We start from the raw sequence: 27,808 nt of genomic DNA on the forward strand, positions 1-27,808 counted from the left end.
CGGGTATTTTGCGAAGCAGGATTTTTCAGTTTGGCTAGACGACTTAAGCCCAATGTCAAGCCTGTCCAATAAGAGACGAGCTAAGGTAGGGCTGAAAGATCAATAGTTTTTTATATCGAAATCACAGTATAAGACAGTGCAGTTTTCAAATTGCAAAAGCTGCCATTAAAAAAAAACTATAACCTACTTTATCAAAAAAGTTGCCTTAAGTTTTAAGTGGGGAAATTTAACCTGATAACACAGAGCTTGTGAACTGCCTGTAGATAAGTTAGATCATTTAGAAGCAACCAAACCTCCATGTGTTGTGACATCACTACCACAACTTACTGGCAGTCTGGCACATTACATTCAGGGGTGAACCTTAATTTACAGAAAATAACTGCAATTTAAATTGCAGTCGCAATTAGTCAGAAATTCCCAATTAGATATTTTCCCCAAATCCTTCAGCCCAAGGCTGAGAAACATTTCTATTGGATAATCCTGAACTTTGGGCTTAAGTTATCTGGGTAACTGAGTAATCTTGCTTTGTGAAATATGCCCCGGGGTTCTAGTTGAAAGATACACCCAAGCATGGAGGGCGTGAGAATAGGTGCCCTGCTTTTACTGCGCTATATTCAACATCACTCAGATTTCTGCACATCAGGTATATTTTTTACTCATTCATCACTTTCCAGTTTCCAGCACCCCTAGAATTAGTTCACCAGTAGTTAATATGAAGTTTAATGCCGCAGTTCTTTCCCTCATTACTGTCTGTTCTCTGTTCCTCCTGCTCCTGCCCCCCATGTTCTTCCAGGGTAGGACAGGCACAATAGCAATAGATTCTAACGCAGCCTTAGAGTAGAATAAACACAAAAACGTGCAGAGGTTGGGGTCCCTAGGAGTGGGGTTGAAAACCGCTTATCCAGAAGGATATTAGATACTTTTCATATACCAAACCATCCCAATCTCATGCAATCCTGAATATCATATATGCGCATAAATATTGGATTTCTGATCTACAGAAGAATTTCATGACAACTTGTTCGGATTGTTTTCCGTTAAAATACTGCTTTAAAGGTTTTTCTATATCCGTATTAATTTTGATCAGCAATATAACATTCAGCCTCCTGTTGCTGTGGCTGCATTTAGTCATGCCTTCATTTCAGTGCAACAACAGATGCAGATTAAAAAAGGAAATTACACTTCATTGTCTGTACAGCGACACAGGCAACAGCTTCTACTGATTTTATCCTCATGGCAAAAGTGTTTTTTTCCCCTTTAGACAAACCTCTTCTTCAGTCACTTTGTGGCTTTATAAATCAGGTCAGGCTGTTAGAAAGTCTCTGGAAAGTCTCTGAAAATCAGTACACGGAATGAAAATAGCCCTAACAAATCCATGCACTCAGGTTCAGAGTGCCTCGAGAATCTCCCTTTGTAATACATTAAGCCCTCTGATTAAAAGAAAAAACAAGACAAACAAACAAATACAAAGCCACTGTGGCAAAGCTCTGGACCACTAACCTCATCATGAACGCCTCTGTCCTCAAAAAGACATTTGTCAGGCCTACACAGATCCCTCCTTTTCTCAAATTCTTCACTTTTCTTCATTTTATCATATTGTTATTAAAGACAGATGTGAGAGGACGTTCACTGCACTTCTATCTGTTGTCTTAAACCATGTTTAATACAAAGATCACCTGAAATAACATTCACAGTGTTATAATAATAGAAACAAAAGCAATAAAATGAGAATTGTCGAACAAAAACTTGATCACAGAAAAGGCAGACCTGCAGGATCATAGCTGCTGGACCTTGGAGTGTCCGAGTAAAACTAGGTCACCTGTGCTCCTTGCAGTAAATGTAAGTACCAGCAGGTGGCAGTACTGAGGCTGTTATAGATGCTTCTTCTTGTTGATTCCATTCTGTACACGTTTCCTAGAGAGATAGTAAGAAAAAGATAGGGTTAGAGACGAGGCGATGGCTCAGATGCCGTGTAACCCTGTTGAATATCACCTCCAAGGCCAGAGCAATAAAGAAATCCCAGTAATCAGGTCTATATAAGTCAGTGCTTTGATCCCTATCTCTGTGTGCTACAGTTCACAGTCTATCAGTCCAAGCTGCCTATAGTGCTGAGATGGAGCAAGGCTATCAGCAATCACACCTCAGCCCCTCAGAGCTACAGTGCTGACAGAAAGCACAGGATCACGTGTGTGTTAAGGGACTCTGAACAGCTTCTAAACGTGCTTTGAAAGTTGCTGTGCTTGCAACAATTTTGCCTGATAAATGCTCAAATTCCACTAATCAGCTCATGTTCCTGATCAGAGCCGCCTCAAAGTTGTCACATGGATAGTTTTGATGACATTCATGCTATTTTGCATTGTTTATTTCAGTATATTATCTACACCCTTAGAAAAATGGTTCTTCAAGGGTTCATTAGTAAAGGTAATGGTAATACATAGAAATGTTAACATACAAAGAACCATTTGTATGCATAAATAGTTCGTCTCTACAATGGAAACACAATGTATATAGTTCCTAAAAAAGCCTGGTTAAAAATGCCCATATGGAAAATCTATTTATCAAATATATTTTTGCAATGTGTGAAAATATCCCAACGATTTATTTGTTGAATATATTTTTAAAATTCACTTTTTTATATTTGTTATTATATTTTTTCAATTGTAAGTAGGTTTGATAAAGGTTACAGATACAGAAAAAAAGAATATACATGAAATGAATGAACGGTTCTGACTGCTGTGTTTTGCTTTGTACTTTGCAGTACCCATGTACGTATGAGCACATACGTAAGAGCAAGAGAAATTTGGCTATTTTCATACATTTTCAAAGATATTTTAGATTTATATTTACATACATTTATTTTTGTATGGTATAGATATTATATTTGGTTAATATAATACAATATGGGTCAGCATGGTGGCGGGGGGTAGGGCTGTTGACTAACAGCAAGAAGGGCTTGGGTTCGATTCCCGGCCAGACGACCAGGGTCCTTTCTATGTGGAGTTTGCATGTTCTCCCCGTGTCTGCGTGGGTTTCCTCCCACAGTCCAAAGACGGTCAGGTCAACTGGACATGCTAAATTGCCCCTAGGTATGAATGTGTGAGTGAATGTGTATGTCTGTCTGTCTGTCAGTGTGTTGGACTGGCGACCTGCCCAGGGTGTTTCTTGCCTTCTGCCCAACAACTGCTGGAATAGGCTCCAGCTCCCCCCGCAACCCAGAAAGATAAGCGGCTTAAGAAATGTGTATGTGTGTAATATAGCAATATATTCTGAAATACATTTTAGTGTTTGGAATGTAATTCGGCATGTACCGGCATGTATTTGACATGTATTTAAAAAATATGAAAATATCTGTCCATATTTTTTCCATATGGGCGGCTCCAGCACCAAAAAGAGTTCCTTTTGTTAGAAGTCAAACAACTTTTTTTGATATAGCACCCTTTTTGCTGGGAGGGAGCTATATGTGGAAAAACAGATACTTAAACAATCAGAGCACTTTAATTCCAGATAACAGCACAATTGTACAGACCTTACAGGACACGCAGCATTTACTTTCAGGACAACTGAACGTTATCGTCACTAAATTCAGCTGCGACAGTGAGAACAGGCTATTCTAAATCAGTAAGCTGATTGGCACATTAGGGAAGTGTCTAACCTCTACATATAAATGGATGCCAGGACTGTTTTAGCAGTCACAGACTTCATTAAGGCCAAAGGTGATTTTAAGGGGCTAACAAGCTAATGCATCTAATCATTACACGACTCAGAAGTGCTTTGACAAAGTACGGAACACCTCAGAAACAGGCCAGAACAAGACGTTTCATAGTTATATTGGTTCACCCAATACCTCTGAACTACAGCTAACATTCTCCACTTTAACCTCCAAGACATTTGTTTATCTAAAATCAAATGTGGTGTAAAGATTCAAAACAACAAAACGTGTCCTTTAAGTTCATCGTAAGTTACTTACGTAAAATGTAATTTGAATATTCCATGACAGACAGGTACATTATGGTATTCTAGGTGTAATACCCCAGCACTCAAAGGACTGGATTTTTGGAACCCAGCCATTTTCAATGCAAATATGCTCATCATTGGTTTGCATGTCAGATGGCCTCTATAATCAGGCCTGAAGGCTACAATAGCAAACCATATTTTCTAATTTGACTGAAGGACGATTTAAATGCCCCCAGTAGATCTGGATCTGCTTCATTTACTTTACTTTAGATCCTCCCCACTAAGTTGTGATGGACTTCTCAATCCACATTTTTGTTCAATTCCAGCTCCAAATACACTTGTGTCAGGCCTGCTCACCTGGCTCAAGTGTGCTGAGAACAGGATGCTAAAAACAGAACACAAATACAACCTGACAGGGGTTGGAAATGCTTAAGTTCACAATTCACAAAGCTCCTAAAAATGAATTTGGGAGGAATCACTGTGTGTCAACCTCACCCTTCTCCAGAGCCCTGATGGCCATTGTCATCCCTTTTGGCTTTATGGACTTTATCGTCTTCCTCGTACTCGCGCACATCAGTGACTTCGTTCATCTGCCCGGTTATAACTTTCACCACAAACAGTACAATGAACTGCAAAACACAAGTGAGTTTAGGTTAAATAATAATGTTCTCTCTCCCTCTCTCTCTCTTTCTCTCTCTCTCTCTCTCACACACGCTCACATGCAAACAGTGTCTCTGCACCATAACTCCACAAAACACTTCTTCAAAAGCATAACTTGCAACAAGAGAACTCTTTGCTAGTAAAGGCAAACCTGTCTCATGTTGTTAACAACATGGCTAACTATAGCCTGGAACACATCCTGAATCTCAAGGACTTTCAATTTCCCTTGTGGTCAGTTATTTATATTTGACTACCCCTGCTTTTGCTCGGACACTGCCTGGCACTGACTGAGTGGTTTGTATATGAGCATCACTGACTAACAAGTTGGCAAATGAATCCTGTTTCGATTTCTTCAATTGATGTGTTCCCTGTTTTAACCCTTGTGAGGTGTTCAGTTCTGTGGAACCCATTCTCAGTGTTTTCCAAAAGAAAATATTATGTGATTTATTATTATTTCAACCTCAGATTCTTGGACTTTGCTCATTTTCTGTGAAGAACATATAAAATAACCCATTTTCAGTGCCTTCACACTGTTCATAAAAGTGTGGAGGTGCTGTGTCCTTCATTCTGTTCTCCTCCTACGTGGCCTGCTGTTAGTGTGTGTGTCTGTGTGTGTATGTGTTTGTATGTGTGTGTGTGTGTGTGTGTGTGTGTGAGGTGACAACATGGGTTGGCTGCTGACTGGCTACAGCTGCTAAAGGAGAACCCTACACTGGACACTTGTGATATTTTAAACATTTTTACATAAATTGTTATGACTGTATTGATTTAAAATAAACAATAATGTGGTGGGTCCACCAGACTACTGAGTAACAAACACATCAACACACACAAGGGTTAAATATTGCCATTAAGTGAACTGTAGAAGACCATAACCAGTACATGCCAAATGATCAAGCCTAAAAACGGCAAACAAATGGCTCTCCATTTGGTCAGAGCCAACCTTTGCGCAAAAAAGTTTGCACTAACCGGTCTACGTCAGTTATCTTTGCATCATGCAATTTTCTATGCTGGCAACACGGCGGAACTATGAAGCAAGAGCTTGAGCAATATAAATATAAAGACACAGTTTCTGCACAGACGTCCTTACCAGGAACCAGTAGACGTTCATGAGGAGCAGGGCGAACAGCAGGGTGTTGAAAAAAAAGTAGAAAGGGATGTTGGGAACGGACTGCAAGCTGGTGATGCAGGAAGCATACAGCACTTTAAGGGGAAACCAATATAATCGGAACCAGAACCTGTAGTGGAGAGGGAACAGGGCTAACTGAGCAACTAGAATCTGCAGCGGGGGTTGGAAAGAGCAAACTAGCCTCATGTGGCGATCAGAAGTGCTCAGTATAAATTTAAATGACATATTGATCAAAACCTTTGACCTGACATGGTGTGTATGGGTCTCACCAGGTAATGCTGAAGCTCACAGAGCCCATATTAGATAGGATGTCGTTTAACAGGTAGTAGCTGCCTCCGCGGTTCTTGAAGTAGACGTTGAGTTTGGTGAACTCCAGCTGAATGTCATTGATGTCATGGAGAAACAGAACCAGAATTCCTATGTTGTGGTATCTTAAGAGGAACAACAAACCCCAGTCAGTCACAAAGCACCAAACTCACCAGCTAATCAGAAAATAACGGTGTAGTCAAATTGTATTGCCCTCAAAAAGCTCTTCTGCCTCCAGCATCACTTGTGAGGACTACAATTTTAATGGCAGCTAACTAACTTGCTAAATGGCACACAGTTCAAAAGAACCCATTTGGCTACAGAAGACTGAGCTTTTTCAGTAACAATATTTCAAGGAACTGTGTAATGACTTCTTGTAATGGGAAAACAATGATTTGCATTTCTTTTCTGACCTGAATGCGTAGGAGAAGGTGATCAACGCCAGGGTGATGACATGATGAAGCAGCATGACCTTGGAGTCTTTCCTCCACGCATCCATGTACAGTGTGGCGTAAATGGAGTGCCCGTAGAAGCTCCCTTGGATGAGATAAGCGATGGCGATGTCCGTGGACACAGGCATCCCACTCTTCCAGTCTACACAGAAAGAACTTATTAATTCATTTGCTAATATATTTATTTATAAATACATAATCAGCTCTTATGGATATTTGACTTTCAGCAAAATCATCATATTTGATCCTGGCTTTAACAGAAACTCTCCAGGGCTTATCAACATTAACAACTGTTAGTGGAATGTTTTGTGAAGATGACGAAAGTGTATCTCCTCAGGGGAAGCTGAAAAGACATTAGTGTAATGCATGTGATGTTACTGTGCTTAATGTTTATTGATCGGATGCTTCTCTAACTTTCAAAGCCAACAGCAGGAACACGGTGCTTTCAAATAAGAACCTTCCTCGTACACTGCACCAACAGCAAATCAATAGTACCTGATAGAATACCTGCCACTCTTATGTAATGTCATTTATTATTGCAGTGAGGGCCTTTGCAATACTGATGATTCAAGGCATGCACATAATCCAACAAATAGAAATTATTATTGTATTATTGTATTAAAATTATATATTGGTCAAAATACCACAGGCCAGTTTTTTAGGTTCCTGAGTTCACCAACATGTTCTACTATAGTGCAAGGCATATTGTAATGTAATACATAATGTCAGGGTTGTGCAGCCTAGACGTAAGCATGTCAATGCTATAAGAATCTTAAACATAACAGTTTCTTCATATATATTCACAATGTAAAACTACAATAATACCATTCCAGTGTCAGACTTTTTACAGTCAACTGATTCATAATTACTGTTGTATGAAGAAGGTGACTTGCCATAACTTGTATTGAACTTTGCACAACTGTGCAGTTTCTATTGTGTGGATATTTTGTGTACTGTGAGACGTCAGTGCGCTTTTCATGAAACAGTGACACAATACAAACTTCAAAGTAATGCTTACGGTAAAACACAGATGGAGGGTCCTGGAAGAAGGTGTAGTTGGAGAAGAAAAGAAGATAGGTGCTGTAGGACCACGACATTGTGTAGAAGACGAACTTCCAAGCACTTTCTGGCATCTTTTCCACATCTTTGGGCTGGAGACGACACCACCATGCAATAGGCTACAAAAAAACAACAAGCACATTATTAGTAATTAATATTAAATGGTCTAGCATTTATCAGACACTGTAATGTTAAATGCACTCTTTAGTGCATGTAAGAATATTTTCATAACCAAGAAGATGTTCGTATCACTGTGGATTACAGGAAGAAACAGAACGTAAAAACTCCAGTGCAGGTTTTTGAACAGTCGATATCTGTTATAGAATCTTTCACATTTTTGGGAACATTTTCATTAGCGATTCGTTGAAGTGAAACATTCATTCTGATCATATTATTAAACATTAAAAACAACTAAAAAAATGCAAAGTAAGAAGAGATCTATTGATTAAATGTTATTTGTCCATTATCGAGATTGTTCTCACGTCATCTATTACAGGGTGGTATGGAAATACAGATATCCAGACTCATAATGCAAAGTATTGTCAGTAAAGATAATTGGAATATCGCTTCCTTCAGTTAATTCTGTTTACATTCAATATAAAAATAATTACAGATTCTTCTCATCCAGTGAACCATCTTTTCCAACCACTTCCTTCTGAGAGGCAGTACATATCCATAAAAATTAAAGACAGCCTGCTTCAAGAACAGATTTTTTGCTACTGGGACAGGGTCACTAGACTCTGAGTAGTGTATGTTATTACAGTCTGTCTGTAAGATTTCCAGCTTTTGTAAGAATGCACAGATGAAATTACTGTGTAATTTTTCATGTTTTCCTATACCAATGGAGTATGTTGTTTATTGTGTTGTATGTTATTTACTGTGTGTGTTCTGGACATTCACAGTTTTGTTCTGAACCACTATGCATTTAATACAGACTGTACAAGCCTATGATATGCTATAAACAGCCAACTGCCAAGCAATACCATTATAACAGGTTCTGAAAACTGATCTCAGATCAGAGTAAATGGACACTATCCACCAAATAACCAAAACTCAGCATGCAGTGACGCAGAGGCAGGTCATTCAGGATATGGAATATTATGTGTTTGCTCAGTTCATAAAAGTCCAGTTCAATTCCGCTTATACTTCTGCATTGTATGCAGATGAGGAAAAAAACAGGAAGTCAATGTCTCAACCACTTTCACACATGTTAGGCTTAGATAACTGTGCTGTTCCTGGGCAAATCTTCAAGATCAAGGTGACTTATGTGCCCCCCTACCCCACCCCACTCCAACAGCACACAGGCGTGGGTGGATGCATGTACAGGCCGCTACCAGAAACGATACCTTTGCTCTTATCTCTTCACATGACAGACTATCTGACCTGCTCAGGGCAACACGTAGACACCCAAGCTGATGGCCCGTGTAATCAGAGATGGAAGTGAAAGGCTTTGTTTGCTGCAATGTCTTTATCTACAAGTGTACCCTATCTAGTTTCACCCGATCTCCACTTTCTCTTGTCCTTTAGATGCAATGATGAGCGCTGTGCAGACTCAAAAGTGGCCAAGCCAAATATGCAGGACACCACCAAGCTACACTGTACCATGACATGTTACCACTCTCTCTAATTTCCCCTTGAGGATTGATAAAATACATCAATCTGACTGTCTGTCAACCCATCTAGCTCTCTTCTTAGAAATCCTATGGCTGAGAGGTGGCCCTCTTCACAATAGCGGTGACTCTGATCGGATGAGATGGCTGGGTGCTGTCTTTGATTGGCTTAGATGAGCAGGTGTAGAGCTTCAACTGAGTCTAAAACTTTGGTTCTAATCCAAATATAGCCCAACAACATTTCAACCTGACCCACAGAACCAAGTTTAGAACCCAAAACTGACTTGAGCCCGACTAAATTTTGCCCGAATCCAACTCAAAATTGCTGTTTGATTCGTGTTCATGGTTACTGCCACAGAAACTGAGAGCTGCTCACAGCTTTTCTCCAGTGTACACATTAGGACATTGTCAACCTCGCCACCAACAACATGAATCACTTCAAAGAATCAAGTTAAAAACTTGACAAAAATTTGGAAGAAGAACAGGGAGGGAAACTAAAGGTGCACCAAATACAGCCTAAAATTTGTTTAATATGGTACATTAGTTATGAAAAACCCAAAATGTGAACCCAACTCAAGCCTAACAATTGTTTGAGAAATTATCTCAGAACCAACATGAATCGTGAGGTTCCACTGGGTTGTATGAATACAATACTTTTTGAAAATTTGGAAGCATGCAAAGTCTGCAATCGCCCTTTTCATTAATATAAAAGCTACTGAAATCTACTGAAGATACGTAACACATAATATGGTTTTACTAAGACGCCACTACTCTACTTTATAGATTTCACCTGATCAGTAGGAAGCTGTAAAAAAATTAAGTGTGATTCCAAACTTTTTGAAGCCTTAAGGGGGTTCTGTCTGTGATGTCAGGCTCTGGCTGAATGGGCTTCATGCTGCCTCTGACTGACTGCAAGTGCCTACTCTTTGTGAGTCATGCACGCTTAAAATAGCAGGGTTTCCACAAGGAATCTGTGTCTCCCCATCCCTCCCCACAGGGGTTATTTATAGAGTCCAGCTGTCAGCAGTGCGTTCTTTCTCCTCATCACTCACTCCAGCCCCAGCTCTATCGGTCTGCTCACTGCCACCCAAACGCGGTTTGCCGTTGCTGCTGCCATGGGATACAGCACTGCGGGAAATCTCCACACTAGCACACAGCACTGCCACAGTAAGCTGGGACTACCCAGCAGCCATTTATCATGTTTGACGGATTACAACTGTGGAAGAAAAGCCACAGGTGACATGTTTAAAACAGCTATGCATATGGGGAGCACTCTCAGGGTAACTCAACCATGGCTACAATCTTTAGGTCCTTAGGACAAAGCCAGTATGACATTTTGAATGATGGGATGTGCCGGCTGAAGGTCACCTATTCAGGCAGAAAGAGGTCTAACAGTATTTGGTCAACTCAGAATACAAAACGGATTCTCACACTCAGAGATGAAGAGTTCCAATAAGCAACTGAGGAACTGCAAACAAAAATTCAAGACCAAATAGCTGTGCGTAGGGACGGCTATGGCAATACTACATCCATCATTTAAATCAGGGCCAGAAATGTTCTTTTGGACGCTTGCCACTGTCTCGATTTGAACACGTAATCTCTTGACAAAAGGGCAAAAACTGACGATATCCACAATATGCTGCGAAAAGCTCAACGTTTTGTAATTTATTGTGATAATGAAAGCACATTATAACCATATAAAACTGCTCATCAGTGTAATGCCGGCCTTACACCAAACGACTTTTCATGCGATTTCACTGTCGCAGACAAATATCCATGTCGGAAAAAAATCATGAGTCTTGTTAGAGTCACGTCGCACTCGTGTCATCTCGATCGTTTGGTGTAAGGTAGTCAAGATGGCGGTCTCAAGTCAGTCTTTTTCTCGTCTTGACGCTGCGACAAAATCAACCATGTTTAATGTTATTGTAAGTTTTAAGTCTTGGCTCATGCAAAAAGTGAGGTGCCAGGGGCGTGTGCGAGTGCTTGCGGGCGAGCGCAGGCGCGCGGTGCGATAGTAAGGGGGAGTGAGAGTGACAGAGAGAGAGAGAGAGAGAGAGAGAGAGAGAGAGAGAGCGCATGCATGAGTGCCTGAAATCTCTGTAAAAACAGAAAATCTGCTCCACTTCAATACAATAATCATATTAACTTAAAATGTAAACTGTTAATATTAATATTATTAATATTTCACGTTCACTGAGCCTTTAACACGTAAGGAAAAGTACAAAGGGCTTTAAGAATGCCATTATTGAAGAATCATCAATGTTTTTTTTCTGTTTTCTGTTACAGTGGTTTCTTATTTTGTTTGTTTGATTTTTATGGTTTAGTTCATGACACCCAATCAACAATGCTGAATCACTGCATGTTGTGTGGATGTGTAAATCTTTATAACAAATTAAAATAGTAACTGCACATTTTACAGGTTAATTAAAATACTGGGTGATGATCTGCCAGAACATACAGTTCTATAGTGAACTAATCTGAGCCCCAGATCTTAACGCACCCAGCCAGCATATCTTCCCATCTGTACCACTATAAAGTGCAAGGAAAAGTGTTTATCTGCTCATTAATTTCCACCAGGTGCATGATGGGAAATAATCTCAAAAATCTAGTTACAGTCTTGTAAATAGTGACACTGCAAGATTCCTAGTCTTTGCAAAATCATAGTCTGTGACTAAAAAACATGACACTGTCTTTAGGTGTGAGAGGGTGTCAGACTTTAGTCTTTTCAAAGTCTTTTCAAAGTCTTCTAGTGTATGGTTAGCATAAGGATACTGATTTCAAATCAGTTCTTGCTGTTCACGTTCCAGTGAATCCTGATATATGGAAAGGAGTCAATCTTAAATCAAACTTCTTGCTCTGAGATGTTTCATATATATGGACAAGGGAATTTAATCCTCTGAGGTCTGAGGGCATTTTCTCAATTTGCACATATCATCTTAATTACTCCTTTACATATAACATGATACCCATATGCTTCATATCAAAAAGCTCAGTCATCTTTATCACTACTTTCCAAAACCTTTGCAGCAACTTGAGCAGATGTAAACTTTTTGCATGCCATTTCACACAAGTCTCCGATGTGGACTGAACGAAGAAGGAAGAGTTTAGGTGCTTGTCAGTCCTTAGTGATTTCCTGAGCGTCCATTGGTCAGTTTCACACAAAATGTAGGCAGACACACAATTCCACCAATTAAAGTCAGATGACGTGCATCTCAGACCCTCTTCATAGCCTCATAACTCCAGATGTGAGTCATGTACCATTTCACGAAAATATGGACAAGAAGAGGTGACTCTACAGATTCAGGAAATGTTTGCACCGTATTTCTACACTGTATTATCGTAAAGATAAAGAAACATCTATAGAAACATCAAGAATCATCATATTTGGAACGCCGTGGGTGGGGGGCCTCAATGCAGGACTGGAGGCAGTGCCCGGGAGTGAGGCCACATTATTTAGCCTCAAGCTCAAATCCAGACAATCGAGAGCAACGAGCTCTCGTTCCCTCTCTCTCTCTGTTTCTTCTCTGCTCTTTTTCAAAGGCGGACCCAAGCCAAGAGGGAACGAGAGCTCACTGCTCCGCCTCCTCGTCACCGCCCCTGCTCGCAGCTCGTCTGCCCGCTAATTAACGTGGCCTCCTGGGCGCCGCCTCCTGTCCCGCAGTGAGGCCCCCCACTCGCGGTGTTCCTCTCCCTGCCGTCCTCGTTGGGCTTCGTCTCCGCTCGGAGCTCGGGCCATGCCTTCCTGCCGGCTATCATGGCCGCCATCAGGGCCCGGTGGATGGGCGCACACCACAAGGCCCTTTAATAATGCACAATTTAAGTTTCCACAGATTTTTCTTGCTGCCACGAGACGATGTTCTAAAGATACTCAGGAGGTACAAGACCAGGCAACACTCAGACACCACCCCTTCACTTAATTTCCAGTCAAAACAGCCATTAAGCACAAATCGTTAATTTTTCTAGAGACATTTCTGAAGAGACTATATCCACCCTTTGCCTTTCATACAGCTTCTATTCTTTTCAGGAGACTCACTTTCATTTTTTCAAACAAATCTGCAGATCTGCTTAAAATCTGCTGATATTTTTCCACATCCCCAAAATTCTGTCTTTTGTTCAGTACTGTAGGTTGGTATAACCTTGGGAAGCATGGAAAACTTGCTGAAGGGAAACTTGCAGAAGGTCCATTTCAGTCTAGCTGAACTGCACTCCATCCAGACTTGGCTGATGTACAGACACTCAGACTCACTCTGCTCTGCTTTTTCAGACACAAGCCCTCTGATGAACATTTCAGTAGCAACCACTCAGAGATGACAGCCTGAGTTGCAGGAAAATCAGCATCAAGCAGAAGACACCACCCTAGCTGCTCCTTTCCTATCACTGTCCTTCAATTATCTTTGTTTCTCTTTGCATTAGTGTAATCTCTAAAACAAAAACCGATCAATAAGAGTGCTAAAAACACCACATGAGGCAGCTTGATTGTGAAGCGAGTCAGAAGGGCATTCAGTGGAGATCTGGTTAATAAACCTGCCTTTTCTTCTGGGGCACTATTGGACAAATAACAGAGAGGGACAAAAGTATTCATCAGCACCCCAGTACCCTGCTCCTCTCCCTCACACACATGCACATACACAAAGCTTTCCTCTCAAAGGGTGGGAAAAAACAACCGCCTGCTGCAAATTATCATCTGGAGCAATCTGTTTATTTACTGCAGCCACTTGTGAACGAACAAGTGGAATCAAGCAGAGCGCTAATGGTTTGCCAGGCACTTATCTGAGGCAGAACCAAGAGGAAGGAAGCTTTTAGAAGTGATACAGGTCCAGCCCTTCCAGCCCCGTTCTGAGCAGGAAGGAATTACACTTAATGCCACTCTCTAAGAAAGCATGAAGCGCATAACGAATACTCCCTTTACTGACCTTAGCGTGTTATTAACGTGGTTGTAGGTGTTCGAACTACCACTAAAACAGATTACTTCTGATTATTTACACAACTGTCTAGCTTCTTTATATGCAAATTCCAGAATAATTGAGGTAAGCTTCTCATTGTGGTTGGCACATCAACCCAGCCTTCTCCAACAAGTTGACTGACAATGTCCTGAAAAAGACCTAAAAAGCTAAATAAAAAGACATGAATGAATGAGAACATTCTAGAAACTTGCCAGCAATCACAGCACACTAATCTAGTGGTGGGGCTGGCTGGTGTCCTCTGGACAATTTGGAGAACACTGTGATGAGTGCTATCCAGGAAGAATGGTCATCTCAGTCAAATCTGATATTCAAATTTGTAAGGCAATATTCAAAAAGTATTTAAATGATACCCCTTTCCCTGGAAAAACTATTTTAATTTACCGGACATGTCAGGCAGAGGACAAGCAGTGTCCAAGCATTTAAATGCACTGTTTATAATAAAGGTGCATACACCATTAATAGGCAACTGCATTAAATTAAATCCACTATGAGACAGCAAAAAACACTATAGCAAGTGAAAGGAAATTTACACTAACAAGTTAATTCTAAATCTTTAAAATGAACAGACAAATGTTAATAATCTGTTACCTCAGCTAACAATAGTAGCCTAATCACATCATTTCACCTATTTACCTTTTAGCTGGAAAACAGTGAGTGTGTGCCGAGTTAGTTAGCTGATACCCAACTTGATAAATCCACAAAAAGTGTGTTGAAAGTTTTATTCCACAAAGAAATAAGAGTGTAAAGTGAAACTGATGTTGATCGGCACTTTTCTGTGTGGTATAGCTGTTTTAAGGCTTTGGTGTTACCTGCTGCACACCACCTGCTCTACACTGCCCTCTGGTGGAATTCAGAGTTTCTTATGATCATTAAATCTGAGAATGTATAACATGACACAGCAGCTGACTGCTTATCAAAAATCCTCATTCAGTATTTGATTTTGATACCAGACAATCAAACCTATGTGAGCTTATTAGACATCCCATTCCAAAACCATGTGCATTAATATGGAGTTGGCCCCGCCCCTTGCGGCTATAACAGCCTCAGCCCCAGACCACTATCCCTCCTTCACCAAACTCTACTGTTGGCACTGTGCATTCCGGTAGGTTGCATTCTCCTGGCATCCATCAAACCCAGTTTCGTGTGTCAGACAGTGAAGCGTGATTCACCACTCCAGGTATAATATCCTACTCCAGAGTCCAGTGGCGGTCCTAACACCACTCCAACCGACGCTTGGCATTGTGCACAGTGATCTTAGCCTTGTGCAGCTGCTCTGCCATGGAAACCCAATTCATTAAGCTGCTGACGCTCAGTTCTTGTGCTGATGTTGCTTCAAGAGGCAGTTTGGAACTCTGTAGTGACTGATGCAACAGAGTACAGGCATTATTTCCGCGCTACGTGCTTCAGCGAGTGAGTTTATGTGGTCTACTGCTTCATGGCTGAGCAGTTACTGCTCCTAGCACATGGCTATGTACTGAATTTTGTACACTGTTTAGCAGTAGGTGTGGCTGAAACACCTGGACTCAATAATTAGGAGTGGTGTCCACAAACTTTTGGATCTTGTTTAATTTAAGGTAGTCCTGAGCTCAATCCAAAGTACGTTTGAGCCTCAAGTTACTTTGCAAATCTCACCTTACACATTTAGCTTAGCAGAATATCCCCTTAATGACTTTAGAACAGTTGCTGATAAGCAGCAGAAACGCAGTGCTTGGGTTCAAGAACCGGTCTTTATAGATTTATGCAAGACAGCTCCTTACTACACAACACTTTTTCTCCATAAACAAGACAGATCCTTCTCCAGTGACCATATGGAGCTCATATTGTGATTATTGCTTAGGGTACCGCAAGATAATCTGAAAACAGGGAACACCAGGGTTATTATAGTTTTAAAATTGTCATTAGTTCTTATTTTTATGTAGTTTCTCATTTTGGAATTTAATTTCAGCTTAATTTCAATTAGTTTTAAGAGTGCATTAAAAATCTAAGTTTTCTTTTCAAAAAAGCAATGTTTTTTATCTAGTTTTTATTTTATTTTAGTTTTAAACGTTGTGATAGTAGGTATTTGATAAGGGTAAAATAAAATTAGTACAACAGCAGACTGACCACAGCTCGGCTCCAGCTTTCCTGAAAGACCAAACACAGAACAGATCCACTTCTAAACTCTCATTCACACACTAAAAAACTAAAACTAAAGTTTTTTACTCACTAATTCTATTTCATTTTAGTTAGTAGTTTTTATTTTTATTTCTGTTAACAAGCACATTGTTTCACTGCGAGTTTTCATTTTAGTAATAGTTTTAGTGAACTATAATAACCCTGCTTTCCACACAGACAGCACATCATAATCCTCAACCTACAGTGACTCATACAAGAATGAAACTCAAAGTTTATAGCTTCTATAATTAAGTTTAACTCACTTTAATGAGAATGAAAAAACGAATTAAATCAGCATACACGGATTTGTTCTGTTACTCTGGGAATATGAAGTGTCTTTAATAGTTCCCAGTGAAAGACCAAAGGAAGAGAGGAAGAAAAATAGTTTCTGTTCTGGAATTTATGAGGTTCATGAGGAATGAAGTGCACGCTGGCAAAACATCAGAAACAGCAGGAAGTCTATAAAACAAGTGGATGTTCCTGTACAACGGAAAACTGGCCAGCATTTCCAAACCTTAAAACTTGTTACCTGAAAAGCTCACTTTAAAAACAAATTTGCAGTATTCATGCCACAGGTTAAGAAACAGGCGTGTAATGATTCACAAAATTCATTATTCGATTCATACAATGCAGTAGTGTCTCAATTCAAAACATTTTTCAATACAGCAAATAAGGAGTGCCTGGAAACGAGTCTTACATTCATGTTTAATTCCATTTTCAGTTTGTTAGAGCACTCAACATTATAAAAGTACAATATCTGAAACAAGAAGTTGGTGCTTTATAGTGTTCTGCTCTAAAGCTAGCCATAAGCTAACATGTTACCCTCAAGCTAACACTCTAGACACAAGCTAACATGTTAGCCTCAAGCTAACACTCCAGCCACAAGCTAATACATTAGCCTCAAGCTAACAATCTAGCCACAAGCTAATACGTTAGCCTCAAGCTAACATTCTAGCCATAAACTAATATATTGGCCTCAAGCTAACACTTTAGCCACAAGCTAATATGCTAGCCTCAAGCTAAAACTCTAGCTATAAACTAATATATTGGCCTCAAGATAACACTCCAGCCACAAGCTAACATGTTAGCCTCAAGCTAACACTCCAGCCACAAGCTAACATGTTAGCCTCAAGCTAACACTCCAGCAACAAGCTAATATATTAGCCTCTAGCTAACACTCTAGCCACAAGCTAACATGTTAGCCTCAAGCTAACACTCCAGCAACAAGCTAATATGTTAGCCTCTAGCTAACACTCTAGCCACAAGCTAACATGTTAGCCTCAAGCTAACACTCCAGCAACAAGCTAATATATTAGCCTCTAGCTAACACTCTAGCCACACGCTAACACACTAGCCACAAGCTAACATGCTAGTCACAATACAGTAATACAACACAATACATTACACCGTGAACCAATTTGATACTATTCAATGCATCGCTACATTCCTATTATTTTAATTTGTTATTTTTAGGTAACAATGCCTATCAATTACTGACGAACAAAATGCAAACCAGCCTCTCAAACCCTAAAGACTTCAAATATTTTTCTTGCACATCAAGAGTCAAGTCAAGTAGTGCAACACTGCTGCAGAACCTTGAGAACTGCTATTTTAAGAACGTCAGTCAATGCGTTTAATCACAATCAGTAACTGATAGGGGTGTAATGATGCACTGTGACAGTGTGATATCGCAATTGCAACACACTCATTCTGCCTCCCAGCATTAGAGTCACTATTAAGTTGTGCCACAACATGATTATACACATAATGTTTGTTCAACACATTTGTTCAAAATATTGTGAGAATACCGAATGATGAAACCAGCATCATTGTACACAACAGTCTACTACAAAACACAGAGCCTAATACTTCTCCTAAATAAAGCTAAATAAATACTGCTTGCCTTTTTTTAACACAAATTTCTTCCGCTTTTAAGTCCCAATTTAGGCAGTTTCTTTTATAGAAAAAGCATTAAAAGTGAGTGATTTCTACTTCTGAACATTTATTTCATAAAATGATTTACTTCATGTGAGTACAGAGTGCAAACCCAAAGCCCACAGGTTACTACAGGTCATCTCCCGTTGTCTAAAAGCATGTGCCGTTTTAATCACTAGTACTCCCATGGTGTAATTTGCTTCTCCCTTCATCTGGTTTATCTGTGTGCAAACAGCTAGAAGAGTTAAGCAAATGTCTGACAAAACACTTCCATCTCTCAATAAACAGCACACCAGGTGGTTAACATGACCTCATTTCTCAACATGCTGGGCCAACATGGTCTGGACAACAGCTTCCTGCATTCAGAGTGAATATGGAGAGCTTATGAATCATAAGGGTACTCAGCCTTGTAATGATGTGCCTATGTGAGTGAGCCTTGAGTAAGCGCTACACACTTAGAAACACATGCAAGAGCTGCAGTGCTGTGGATAGAAGTACACATCAAGAACTGACCACTCCCGATATTTTAAATTCAGAAAATAAACAGTAATTGTGCATTAAAATGAAGTGTGTCCTCTGTAGAGGATGGGTTCACTTATTTTCACTTCTAAAATAAACAAAACATGTTATTTGACCAAGTGCGTCCAAACTTTTTCATACAGCTGTAAAAATAACTGGAGGTTCTTTTGTGCATTCTGTGCCAGGTGTTCATAGCCAGCCCTTTTATCATCTATCATCGGGTTTGACACTCCTGAGATAGGTCTGCCAAATTGTTACTACCTGCCTCAGGTGTCATAAGAAGCTGGAAGAAAACAACAACAATACGGTTCATCTGGGACTGGACTGTGGACTTCTGCTCCATGATATAGGTTTAAAACAACTGTGAAGCTAATCTAACCAATGCCGCACTGCCTCATTATCTGCAACTAGAAATCAAGCAGGGAATAAAAAAAATTCTTCTTATGTAACAAGTACACTTAATTATATCACCCAAATAAAAACACACAGCCCTCGTTTGAATTCAGATAGTTTTCAGAGTTTCCAACAAACTTAGTTCAGTTAACTTCATGTGAATAGTGAGTGTGTATACATGGACTCAATAATCTGATCATAATTGGATTTCTGCAGTTATCTGATTATTCAAACGGTCATGTAAACACCATACTCCGATCTAGAAATCTGATTAAGAAATCTGATAAAGAGAGCTGGATTTTAGCTCAGTAATCAGATTTCTCAGTGCATGTAAACTCTTACTCTGATTTCTTTCGGATTTCTCAGTCTGCGTATGCGCGAGAACAGACGATGGATGTTGCAAGACGCAGCAAAACACTGTTGGAGTGGCGCTGAAACCAAACACAAAATAAAGGGTTAAAATATTCTTCATCTTCTAGATGATGCAAATTATATATGTTTCACATTATCTGATTACTGAAGTGCATGTAAATGTGTTGATCGGATTAGTGACAAAATCTGATTTACTGCAGTTATCAGATTACTGAGTGCATGAAAATGCACTCAGTGTTTCACTCTAAAAATGAAAATACATGAACTGAAACCTGAAATGTGCTTCTCACCCACTGCGTCCATGTCATCAAATGCAGCGTTTAATATACTGTCAAACACAAACAAACGGAAAAAAACAGATAAAAATAACTGCACATGAAAATCTGACTTCTTCAAGCCGTGCTTGTTTCAGTAACATCATATGGGGGCAAAAGCTGTACAGTAAAAAAATACAAGATCGAAAGAAAATCGACCTCTTCGAATAAAGGTGCTAGTGAAGAGTACGGAGAGCGCCATGGACAGCCCAAACAACAAGTGCATCGGAAGACATCAAACCAACCCTACTCATGCAAAAAAGAAAATTCATTAGAAAGACGCTATCCTCAGCTAGGCTGAGGGTCGTCCCAAAAGAGGAAGACCTGCAGTGTGCAGAACAGACACAATAACTGCAGCTATGGACGCCTCTCTGTCAGCTGTCAGTCTCCTGGCAGAAGACAGAGCAGGACAACTAACGACAGAACTGCTTTGAGTCAACGCTGACTTGACAGCACACAACAACAACAAGCACGAACATATTCTGTAAAGCTTTTGTGCAAGGAAGCAATTTTGGGTGACAACACTTCTTTACTTGGCCTTAAGCTGTTAGTTTTGACCACAATGATAAGCACAGAGTAAAAATAAACTCGAACTCCTTTGCATAAGCGCTGAAGACACAGCTGAGAGGAACAAGCACCAAAATGCACTTGTGCCATTCAGCCAGGTCTTTGTATCCCAGTACTTATCACTCACACACACACACACGTTATGATAACATAACAGTTTGAAGGTTACTGACCTAATTGTATGTGTTGGCCACACTTCTATGAACTTCTGATAACGAAGTCATAAAAGCAGACTTGAGCTATATTGTTCAGAATAAGCCATATATATGGCTTATATATGGTAACTATATATACACACAAAAAAAACAGGAAATCACACAGAAGCCTCAATAACTAAATATAACACACTTTTTCAGTGTTGACTGTGTCCACCTTTTGCCATTATTATAGCTTCCATCTTTTTCAGGAGAACCACATTTAGTTTTCCAAAGTTCAGTCTTAGGAGTTGGCTGCATTTTCACATCCACATCCCTACAGACCCATAGCGCTGAGTCGTCTTCTCACAGTGGAAGGATGGAAAAAAACACCTGTGGATGTTTTCAGATCTGAAGTAGCTTGATTTTCTCCTCTCTCTCAAAGATGAAAGCTTTAAGTGCTGTTTATCTGATGGGGACTGTTTTGGTGGTCTGAACAAAAATGTACAGTGCAGGGAATCTCAGAAAATACTGTACTGTAAAATACATAAATACATAACAAATATATAACTGATTATTTTACCTTTTCTGTTTTAGAAACCTGTTTTTTTTTCACTTTCCTTTTACTTTCCCCTTCCTTATCACGTGAATGGTCTTTAACGGCTGTTTCGACTGCAAATTAAATAAATGAGGAGTGATCTCTGACTTTTACACAATAACGTACTTTGTCTGCTTACACATATCATACTCATTTTGAAAGTGTTTTCAAAACACACAAAATATACTTTTCAAAATAAGGATCTCCAGGTTGGACATCAGAACTGTGAAGCACTAAGGCTTTGAAAAATATTTGTAAGAATGTAAGAAACATACAGAAACAGGCATTTTATAATGGATGTATTTGAACAAATCCTCTTCAGAAAAGGATAAGGCCTTACATATTATCCTCTTAAAAGGACATTTACACCAAAACGTACAGTAACTGGCGACAAGTGTCACGACTGCAGCCACTGAGAAACTTCTGCTTGGTGGTCAAAGTGCTCATCAATCAGAGGAACATGCCATGAGAAGCCAGAAACACACATTTTATGCAAGACCATCTCACTGATCACCACGCACTGTCACTGCTCAAATGCTGTTTAATAAACATACAGTGCAAGAGGCAGAGCTAGTGTTCCACAACTGTTCCAAATATTTAATGAGAACCTCAAATATCCATTTCAAAGCCTTGTGGTTAACTGAGTCTTTTCAGCAACGGCAACACTTCTGCACACTGACTTTATATCAAGTTAAGGCTACTCAAAAGCTCTTCTGCTCTGAACTCACACCAGCAAGCCTAAATCGAGCCTGCCATGAAACACAAGTTACGCATGAATAAGAACCACTGACATACACATAAAACCACACACAGCCACTCAGAAACTTCCTCCCATGAGCTTCTCTGCCTGTTGGCCATCAGAGAGCCTCCCCTCTCCTTCTCATATGCAAAACGAAGCCATGTCTGCAGAGCAAAACTGCTTATGTGAACTGAACCACATGCTCTGCATTCAGGAAGTTGCACCACTTGAGCATATCTGCACATCACCAAGCTTATTCAGACCTACAGTGCGTACAGCTCCACACGCACTGCACAGCTTTACGTTTCACCCAATTCACATCAGGACATTCATAAGTCAGATCTACCAGCTTGTCAAACTTGATGATTGGCTAACGATCACGAGTGTAACTACACGTTTTCGGGTTCAACATGATTTCCGGCTTTTAGGTCACAATTTGATTGTTTTTTGTGTTAAAAACGTCTGGATTCTACAGAGCTCTAACTATTCTGCAGAGACTAATTCAGCTCTGAAAAACAAATGAAACAAATCGATAAGAAAAGACTACTATGTCATGGAATGTTCTTGTGCACACAAGTGCAAATGAACTACAAACAATAGAAAACAGCTCTGAAATGCCTAGTTTTTGTTTAGTTTTCATCACTGTTAAGAGCAAATGAGGGATTCTTTGGAAGAAAATGTGGGTGTTTCTACAATACAGTTTAAAATTTTGATTTTTTTTAACTCCTCTATGAATTTTTACATTTTTTGATACTGCATTGAAAGTTCAGGAATGTGTGCAGTGTAGGTAAACTACGCTCTTAAAAAAAGATGGTTCTCCAAGGGTTCTTTAGTAAAAAAAATGGCTCTATTTAGAACTATGAACACTTAAAGAACCCTTTGCATGATTAAAGGATCATGAAAGTGTTTTTCAGACTGATGGAGAATGTGTTGTAGATGATTCTATATAGAACCTTTTTGAAAAGGTTCTATTGTTATAAGCTTGACACTGTTACAATAGAAGAATCCTTTTTATTTCTATATAGAACCATTTTCAAAAAGGTTTTACATAGAACCATCTACAACACATTCTCCATCAATGTGAAGAACGCATTCATGATGTTATGAACCATTTACTCATGCATAGGGTTCTTTGAGTGTTCATTGTTCTATATAGAAAAAAGGGTTCTACATAGCACCTAAAAGTGTTCTTCTACTGTTACAAGCTTGACATCATCACAATAGAAAAACCTTTATGGGTGCTATACAGAGCCCTTACCAAAAGGTTTCTATAAGAACCATATACAGCACATTCTCCATCAATCTGAAGAAAACCTTAATGATGTAAAGAACCATTTAATCATGCAAAGGTTTCTTTGAGTGTTCACTGTTCCATACAGAACCATTTTCTTTACTAAAGAACCCTTAAAGAACCATCTTTTTTAAGAGTGTACAACACTGGAGATGGAAAACAAGGAAATTCTAATTTCTGTTTATGAAAGGATGATTATGGACAAAGAGAAAAATAAAACATAGTCATATTCTGTATCTCCTGTTTAGGACTGGGCATCTTTGAAAACGTTTTGATACTGGTACCAATACTGATAATATATCTAGAGTAAAAATATTTTTTACATGCATTATTTCTGTACAATTCCTCATTGCAATCCTTTTTTTAACATTAATTCAGTTTATTTAGGTACCAAAATGGTTAATTTCACATTTCAATCCAAATTCAATTCAATTTCCAAATTTTTCCGACACTGGTAGTGAAGTCTATACCATAAAAATATATCAAATCTGTCTAGCAGAAGTAAACGTGACTGGACCTGTAGTATAATAATAAAGACGCTTCGCCACTCTTCAAAGAGGCAAAGCATTTTCAAGATGACTTTACAAGTCTGTTCACCTTGACTTTCTACCACTAGAGCAGTGGATATCAATCCTGGTCCAGTAGTATTAATGCACTGCCCACAGTTCAGCACTTTCCCTACTCTAACATTACAAGTTCAAATCAGGTAAGACTTGTTAATTAATTGATGGGTTGGTGGAGTGTAGCTGGACCAACACTAATATGGAAGACTCCAGGACCAAAGTTGGAAGCCTCTGCGTGAGCAGTGTGTTTACATGCAAAGATGTTTGCCAATCTGATCGAATACATTCCAATTACAGATTAGGACTGAGGTGTTTATGCTCACTCTACACAACAATCTGATGAAAAATCTTCGTGTACATGCTCACTACAAGTCATTCGATCCAAAATTACGTGCATGCATAGAGAACCACTTAGCATAGACATTACCACGTCAACGAGCATCACCAGTCAGTGGAAGATGAGCAACAGTGTCCTAGCTACCTGAGTTTTAGCTGCTGCTCGTGTTTTTAATTACTTTAAAATGATGTCAGACTCAGGAAAATGTACCTCACACGTACTTCTTAAAGAAGGCCGAGAGGAAGACGTCGTGTTCTGAGACACATAAGATGGACGTCCGTCCCACCGCCGTCTTTTAAAGATATAAAAGCATAAACTTCGTCTCCTCTGCAGACCAGTTTCTGCTCCGCCATGTTGAATATTATACATTTTTGCTATGATGTGAACACACATGCACAGAACACACACATGAACGTATTCTATTCCAATTGAGCTATTAGTCGGATTATTAACAGATTACCAGGCTGCATGTAAACTGCTTGGCTCCGGTCGCTGAGGGCAAAAATAAGAGCGGATTCTCTGCGACTGGACTGAAAATCACAAAACAAGACCTGGAGGACTGACAGCCTTCATATCATCGCTGAATCATGTATCTCTATTTTTGTTGATTTTCATTTTTCTGCATAATTTGAGCATGGTGACTGTCTTTTACCCTGTGTGAAAAATTGTAAGTACCCTAAAATGACCTCTTTACATTAACCTACATTTAAATTTAAGGAAGTTTTTGCCTTCTCCTGTTAAGTTACTATTTTGGAGATACACATTTTTCTTTGAACAGCGATTATATAATCCTCCTATCCAAAATATATGCGCAATATTTGTCACTATATATGCGCTGCCTTGGCACGTGGAGTTGATTGTTGATTCATACATCTTCTGATGCACTTGGACACATCATCAGTGAGGTAACCTGGAGTCACTGGGTGTTTTCAGGTCTTTCGACGTCAGAACACCAGGCTCAATCTGGCATGACACCAGTTCATTTGGCATTCATTCTCAAATGAAGTTCATTAATAGTGAGTTTGTCCCCCTTTGCTGCAGTAACAGCCTCTATTCTTCTGGGGAGGCTTTACAGTAAATGTTGGAACACTGATGTGGATTTGATTGAGCATTAGTGAGGTCAGGTACTGATGTTGGATGGTCAGTTCTGGATCACTCCAACTCATCCCAAAGGTATTGGATGGAGCTCCATCACTCCAGAGAGCACAGTTCCACTGCTCTAAAACCCAATGCTGGTGGGGGGCTTATACCCCTCTACCCATCTCATTTTATTGGTCAATGCTTTTTTGAGGAGACTACAAACTTTGTGAATCTGTATCAGCAACAAGAGCACCTTAAAGCAGCTGAATTCACTCATTATAAGGGCTGTACTTTTGCCCAAAATGGGTGTGATGTCTTATTATCATGATTCCAAATGAAAAAATACGTATATATATATAAAAACATATATATATATATATATATATATATATATGTATGTATGTGTGTGTGTGTGTGTGTACAGATACATGGATATGGGTGGAAACAATGGTCCATATTCACAAAGCTTCTCAGAGCAGGAGCGCTGGTCTACACTCTCGGTTCTTCAAGGGTTCTTTAGTAAAGACAGTGCCTCTATATACAACCATGAACACTCAAAGAACCACCTGAATTAATGGTTCTTCTAATTGTGTTGTGTTTTTTGAAAATAGTGCTGTATAGCACCAAAAAGTGTTCTGCCAGTGTTACAATGTCAAGCTACAACAGATGAACCTTTTTTTTGGTGCTATATAGAACCATTTTCAAAAAGGTTCAAAAGTGCAAGAACCTGGGCAGTGTAGGTAGAATACACTCATAAATAAAGGTGGTTCTTCAAGGGTTCATTAGTAAAGAAAAGGGTTCTATATAGAAAATTGTTAAAAGTTTGGCATCTTCACAATAGATTTGCCCTTCTGGGTGCTATAAAGAACCATTTTCACAAAGGTTCTCTACACAACCATGTACAACACATTCAAATGCAAATTTCAAAGCAAAGAATCATTTAAGCATGCAAATGGTGCTTTGAGTGTTTGAGTAGTGTCTTTACTAAAGAACCATTTTTAAGGATCAGATTCCAGTTATTTACTATAAATATACTGTAAAACAAGCAGATCCTAGATCCCCACGCGCACTCCGAGAAGCCTCATGAATATGGGCAGTCTTCTCGTTTACCTCGAACACGCGTGCAGTGAGCGCGCGCCGCAGCTCCGTCCACATCACGGTGCACATGAAGAACAGGGCGATCTCGACGGGGGAGAGGCGCGCGTGCTCGCGCAGGGCGCGCGCTGATGGTTCGAGCCCGCAGTCGGTGCACTCCCTCAGAGCGCCGAGCACGGCGCGGTACGAGCCGCTCAGCAGTTCCGTGTAGCCGGGCAGGGCCTCCACAGACGTGCCGCCCTCCTCAGCGACCCCGGTGGTCCCGTCCATAGCGTGCCAAAGCTGCGCTTATGTAGCTACGAAAGTCCTCCTCCCGGCAAAGGCTAACCCGGTTAGCTTAGCTACAGAAATAAAACAAACTTTAAGCTGCTTAACTTCAGCAACCCTCGTCTTCTAAATTAAGACATCGATTAAAAAAAGACTTGCTGCTCTTTTAACGTCAGGTTACACAACAGGCTTACAAAAATTGTATTCAGAAATAAACCTTAAGGCTATAAACAGTCGTCGATGGATGCGTTTAGAAAAACAACAGGGCGCTGAAACGAAAACGAGGCTGCGGTTTAAATTTTAACGGTTTTAACGGTCCAACGTAAGATAGCTGTATTTCCAATTAACCACAGCTAGATATCTAGCCACAATACCACAAAGTACATCTGATTCAATCCAGCATCCTTTGGATGCAAATAGACATCTCGACTGTCTTGAAACAGTAAAACAGCTAAAAGAGACCCAGTAGCAAAAAAAATGCTAACCTAGGTTAAGTAGCTTAACGCAGCTAAATGGCCCTTTTTTCACACATTTAAAGACGTTAGCGGCTGATTTAAAGCAACGGCGCAGCTGAAAAGACGTCGGATAACGTTAGCTGATCCTCTTCTTTCCGTTATTCGCCTTCATTTGTGAGGAAAGCTCTCCTACAGAGCCTGAATGCTGAGAAAATTCAGAAAGATGTAAGAAAGCCCGGCTGCTCCTCCTCGCCTGTGTGGTCGCCTTCCCGTCCACATTGTGATGGCTGGATGGAGAAAACGTGAGAGGAAGAAAAAAGCCGGTGTGTGCTGCTGATGATAGTCGCTGTAGTCCGCTCAGCGGGATGAAAAGACTGATTTAAAAGCCAAAAAGTTGAATAAGCAGGGTTTCTGCGGCGAAGCTGACTGAAATGACCGATAAACGTAACATGCTAATATGATGAAGTTAACGAACAAAAAAAGCCCCATAAACAGCGGCGTGACGTAGGTTAACTAGGGCCGGCGTTGTTCTATTTCCACCCGTATTCTGGCAATCCCCGCCATCCTCGGCTGTGATTGGCTAGTGCTACCTGAAAACAGGTGGAGAAAAGAATAGTGCGGGTTGCCAGATTGTTCCCAAATCACGGTTTAACCCTCATTATCTTTGGGGTCAATTTGCCCCCATTCAGTTTTCAGATTAACATAAAATTAATATGATGATATGTTTTGCTTGTATGCATTGGTGTTTTTTGGGGTTCGTTTGCCCCCATGCTGTTTTAGCTGTATAAAACATAAGAAATATCAACATTTTACACACATTTGTTTTGGTTGTTTTGGATGATATTGAGGTCACTATAACGT

General features: G+C 39.9%; 1 protein-coding gene across 1 annotated transcript; it reads right to left on the reverse strand.

The window, feature by feature from the left end:
• Positions 1-278: 278 nt before the first annotated feature.
• Positions 279-27,441, reverse strand: cers1 (ceramide synthase 1). Its single transcript, XM_036586052.1, has 7 exons — positions 26,241-27,441; positions 7,520-7,679; positions 6,463-6,643; positions 6,013-6,174; positions 5,705-5,852; positions 4,450-4,583; positions 279-1,914 (listed from the first exon to the last, which is right to left on the reverse strand). The coding sequence occupies exons 1-7, from the start codon at positions 26,493-26,495 to the stop codon at positions 1,872-1,874; spliced, it is 1,083 nt and encodes a 360-aa protein (XP_036441945.1). The 5' UTR covers positions 26,496-27,441; the 3' UTR covers positions 279-1,871.
• Between the last annotated feature and the right edge of the window lie 367 nt (positions 27,442-27,808).

Source organism: Colossoma macropomum, unplaced genomic scaffold, assembly GCF_904425465.1.
Source record: "Colossoma macropomum unplaced genomic scaffold, Colossoma_macropomum, whole genome shotgun sequence".
Taxonomy (NCBI): domain Eukaryota; kingdom Metazoa; phylum Chordata; class Actinopteri; order Characiformes; family Serrasalmidae; genus Colossoma; species Colossoma macropomum.

Excerpts from the sequence above, each read along its gene's own strand:
- cers1 (XM_036586052.1), bottom strand. The coding sequence starts at position 26,495 with ATGGACGGGACCACCGGGGTCGCTGAGGAGGGCGGCACGTCTGTGGAG. Across the intron at positions 7,680-26,240 it reads TCACTGCACGCGTGTTCGAG|CCTATTGCATGGTGGTGTCG; the intron begins GTAAACGAGAAG and ends GTTTTTTTGTAG. Across the intron at positions 4,584-5,704 it reads TGAACGTCTACTGGTTCCTG|TTCATTGTACTGTTTGTGGT; the intron begins GTAAGGACGTCT and ends TGTGTTTTGCAG.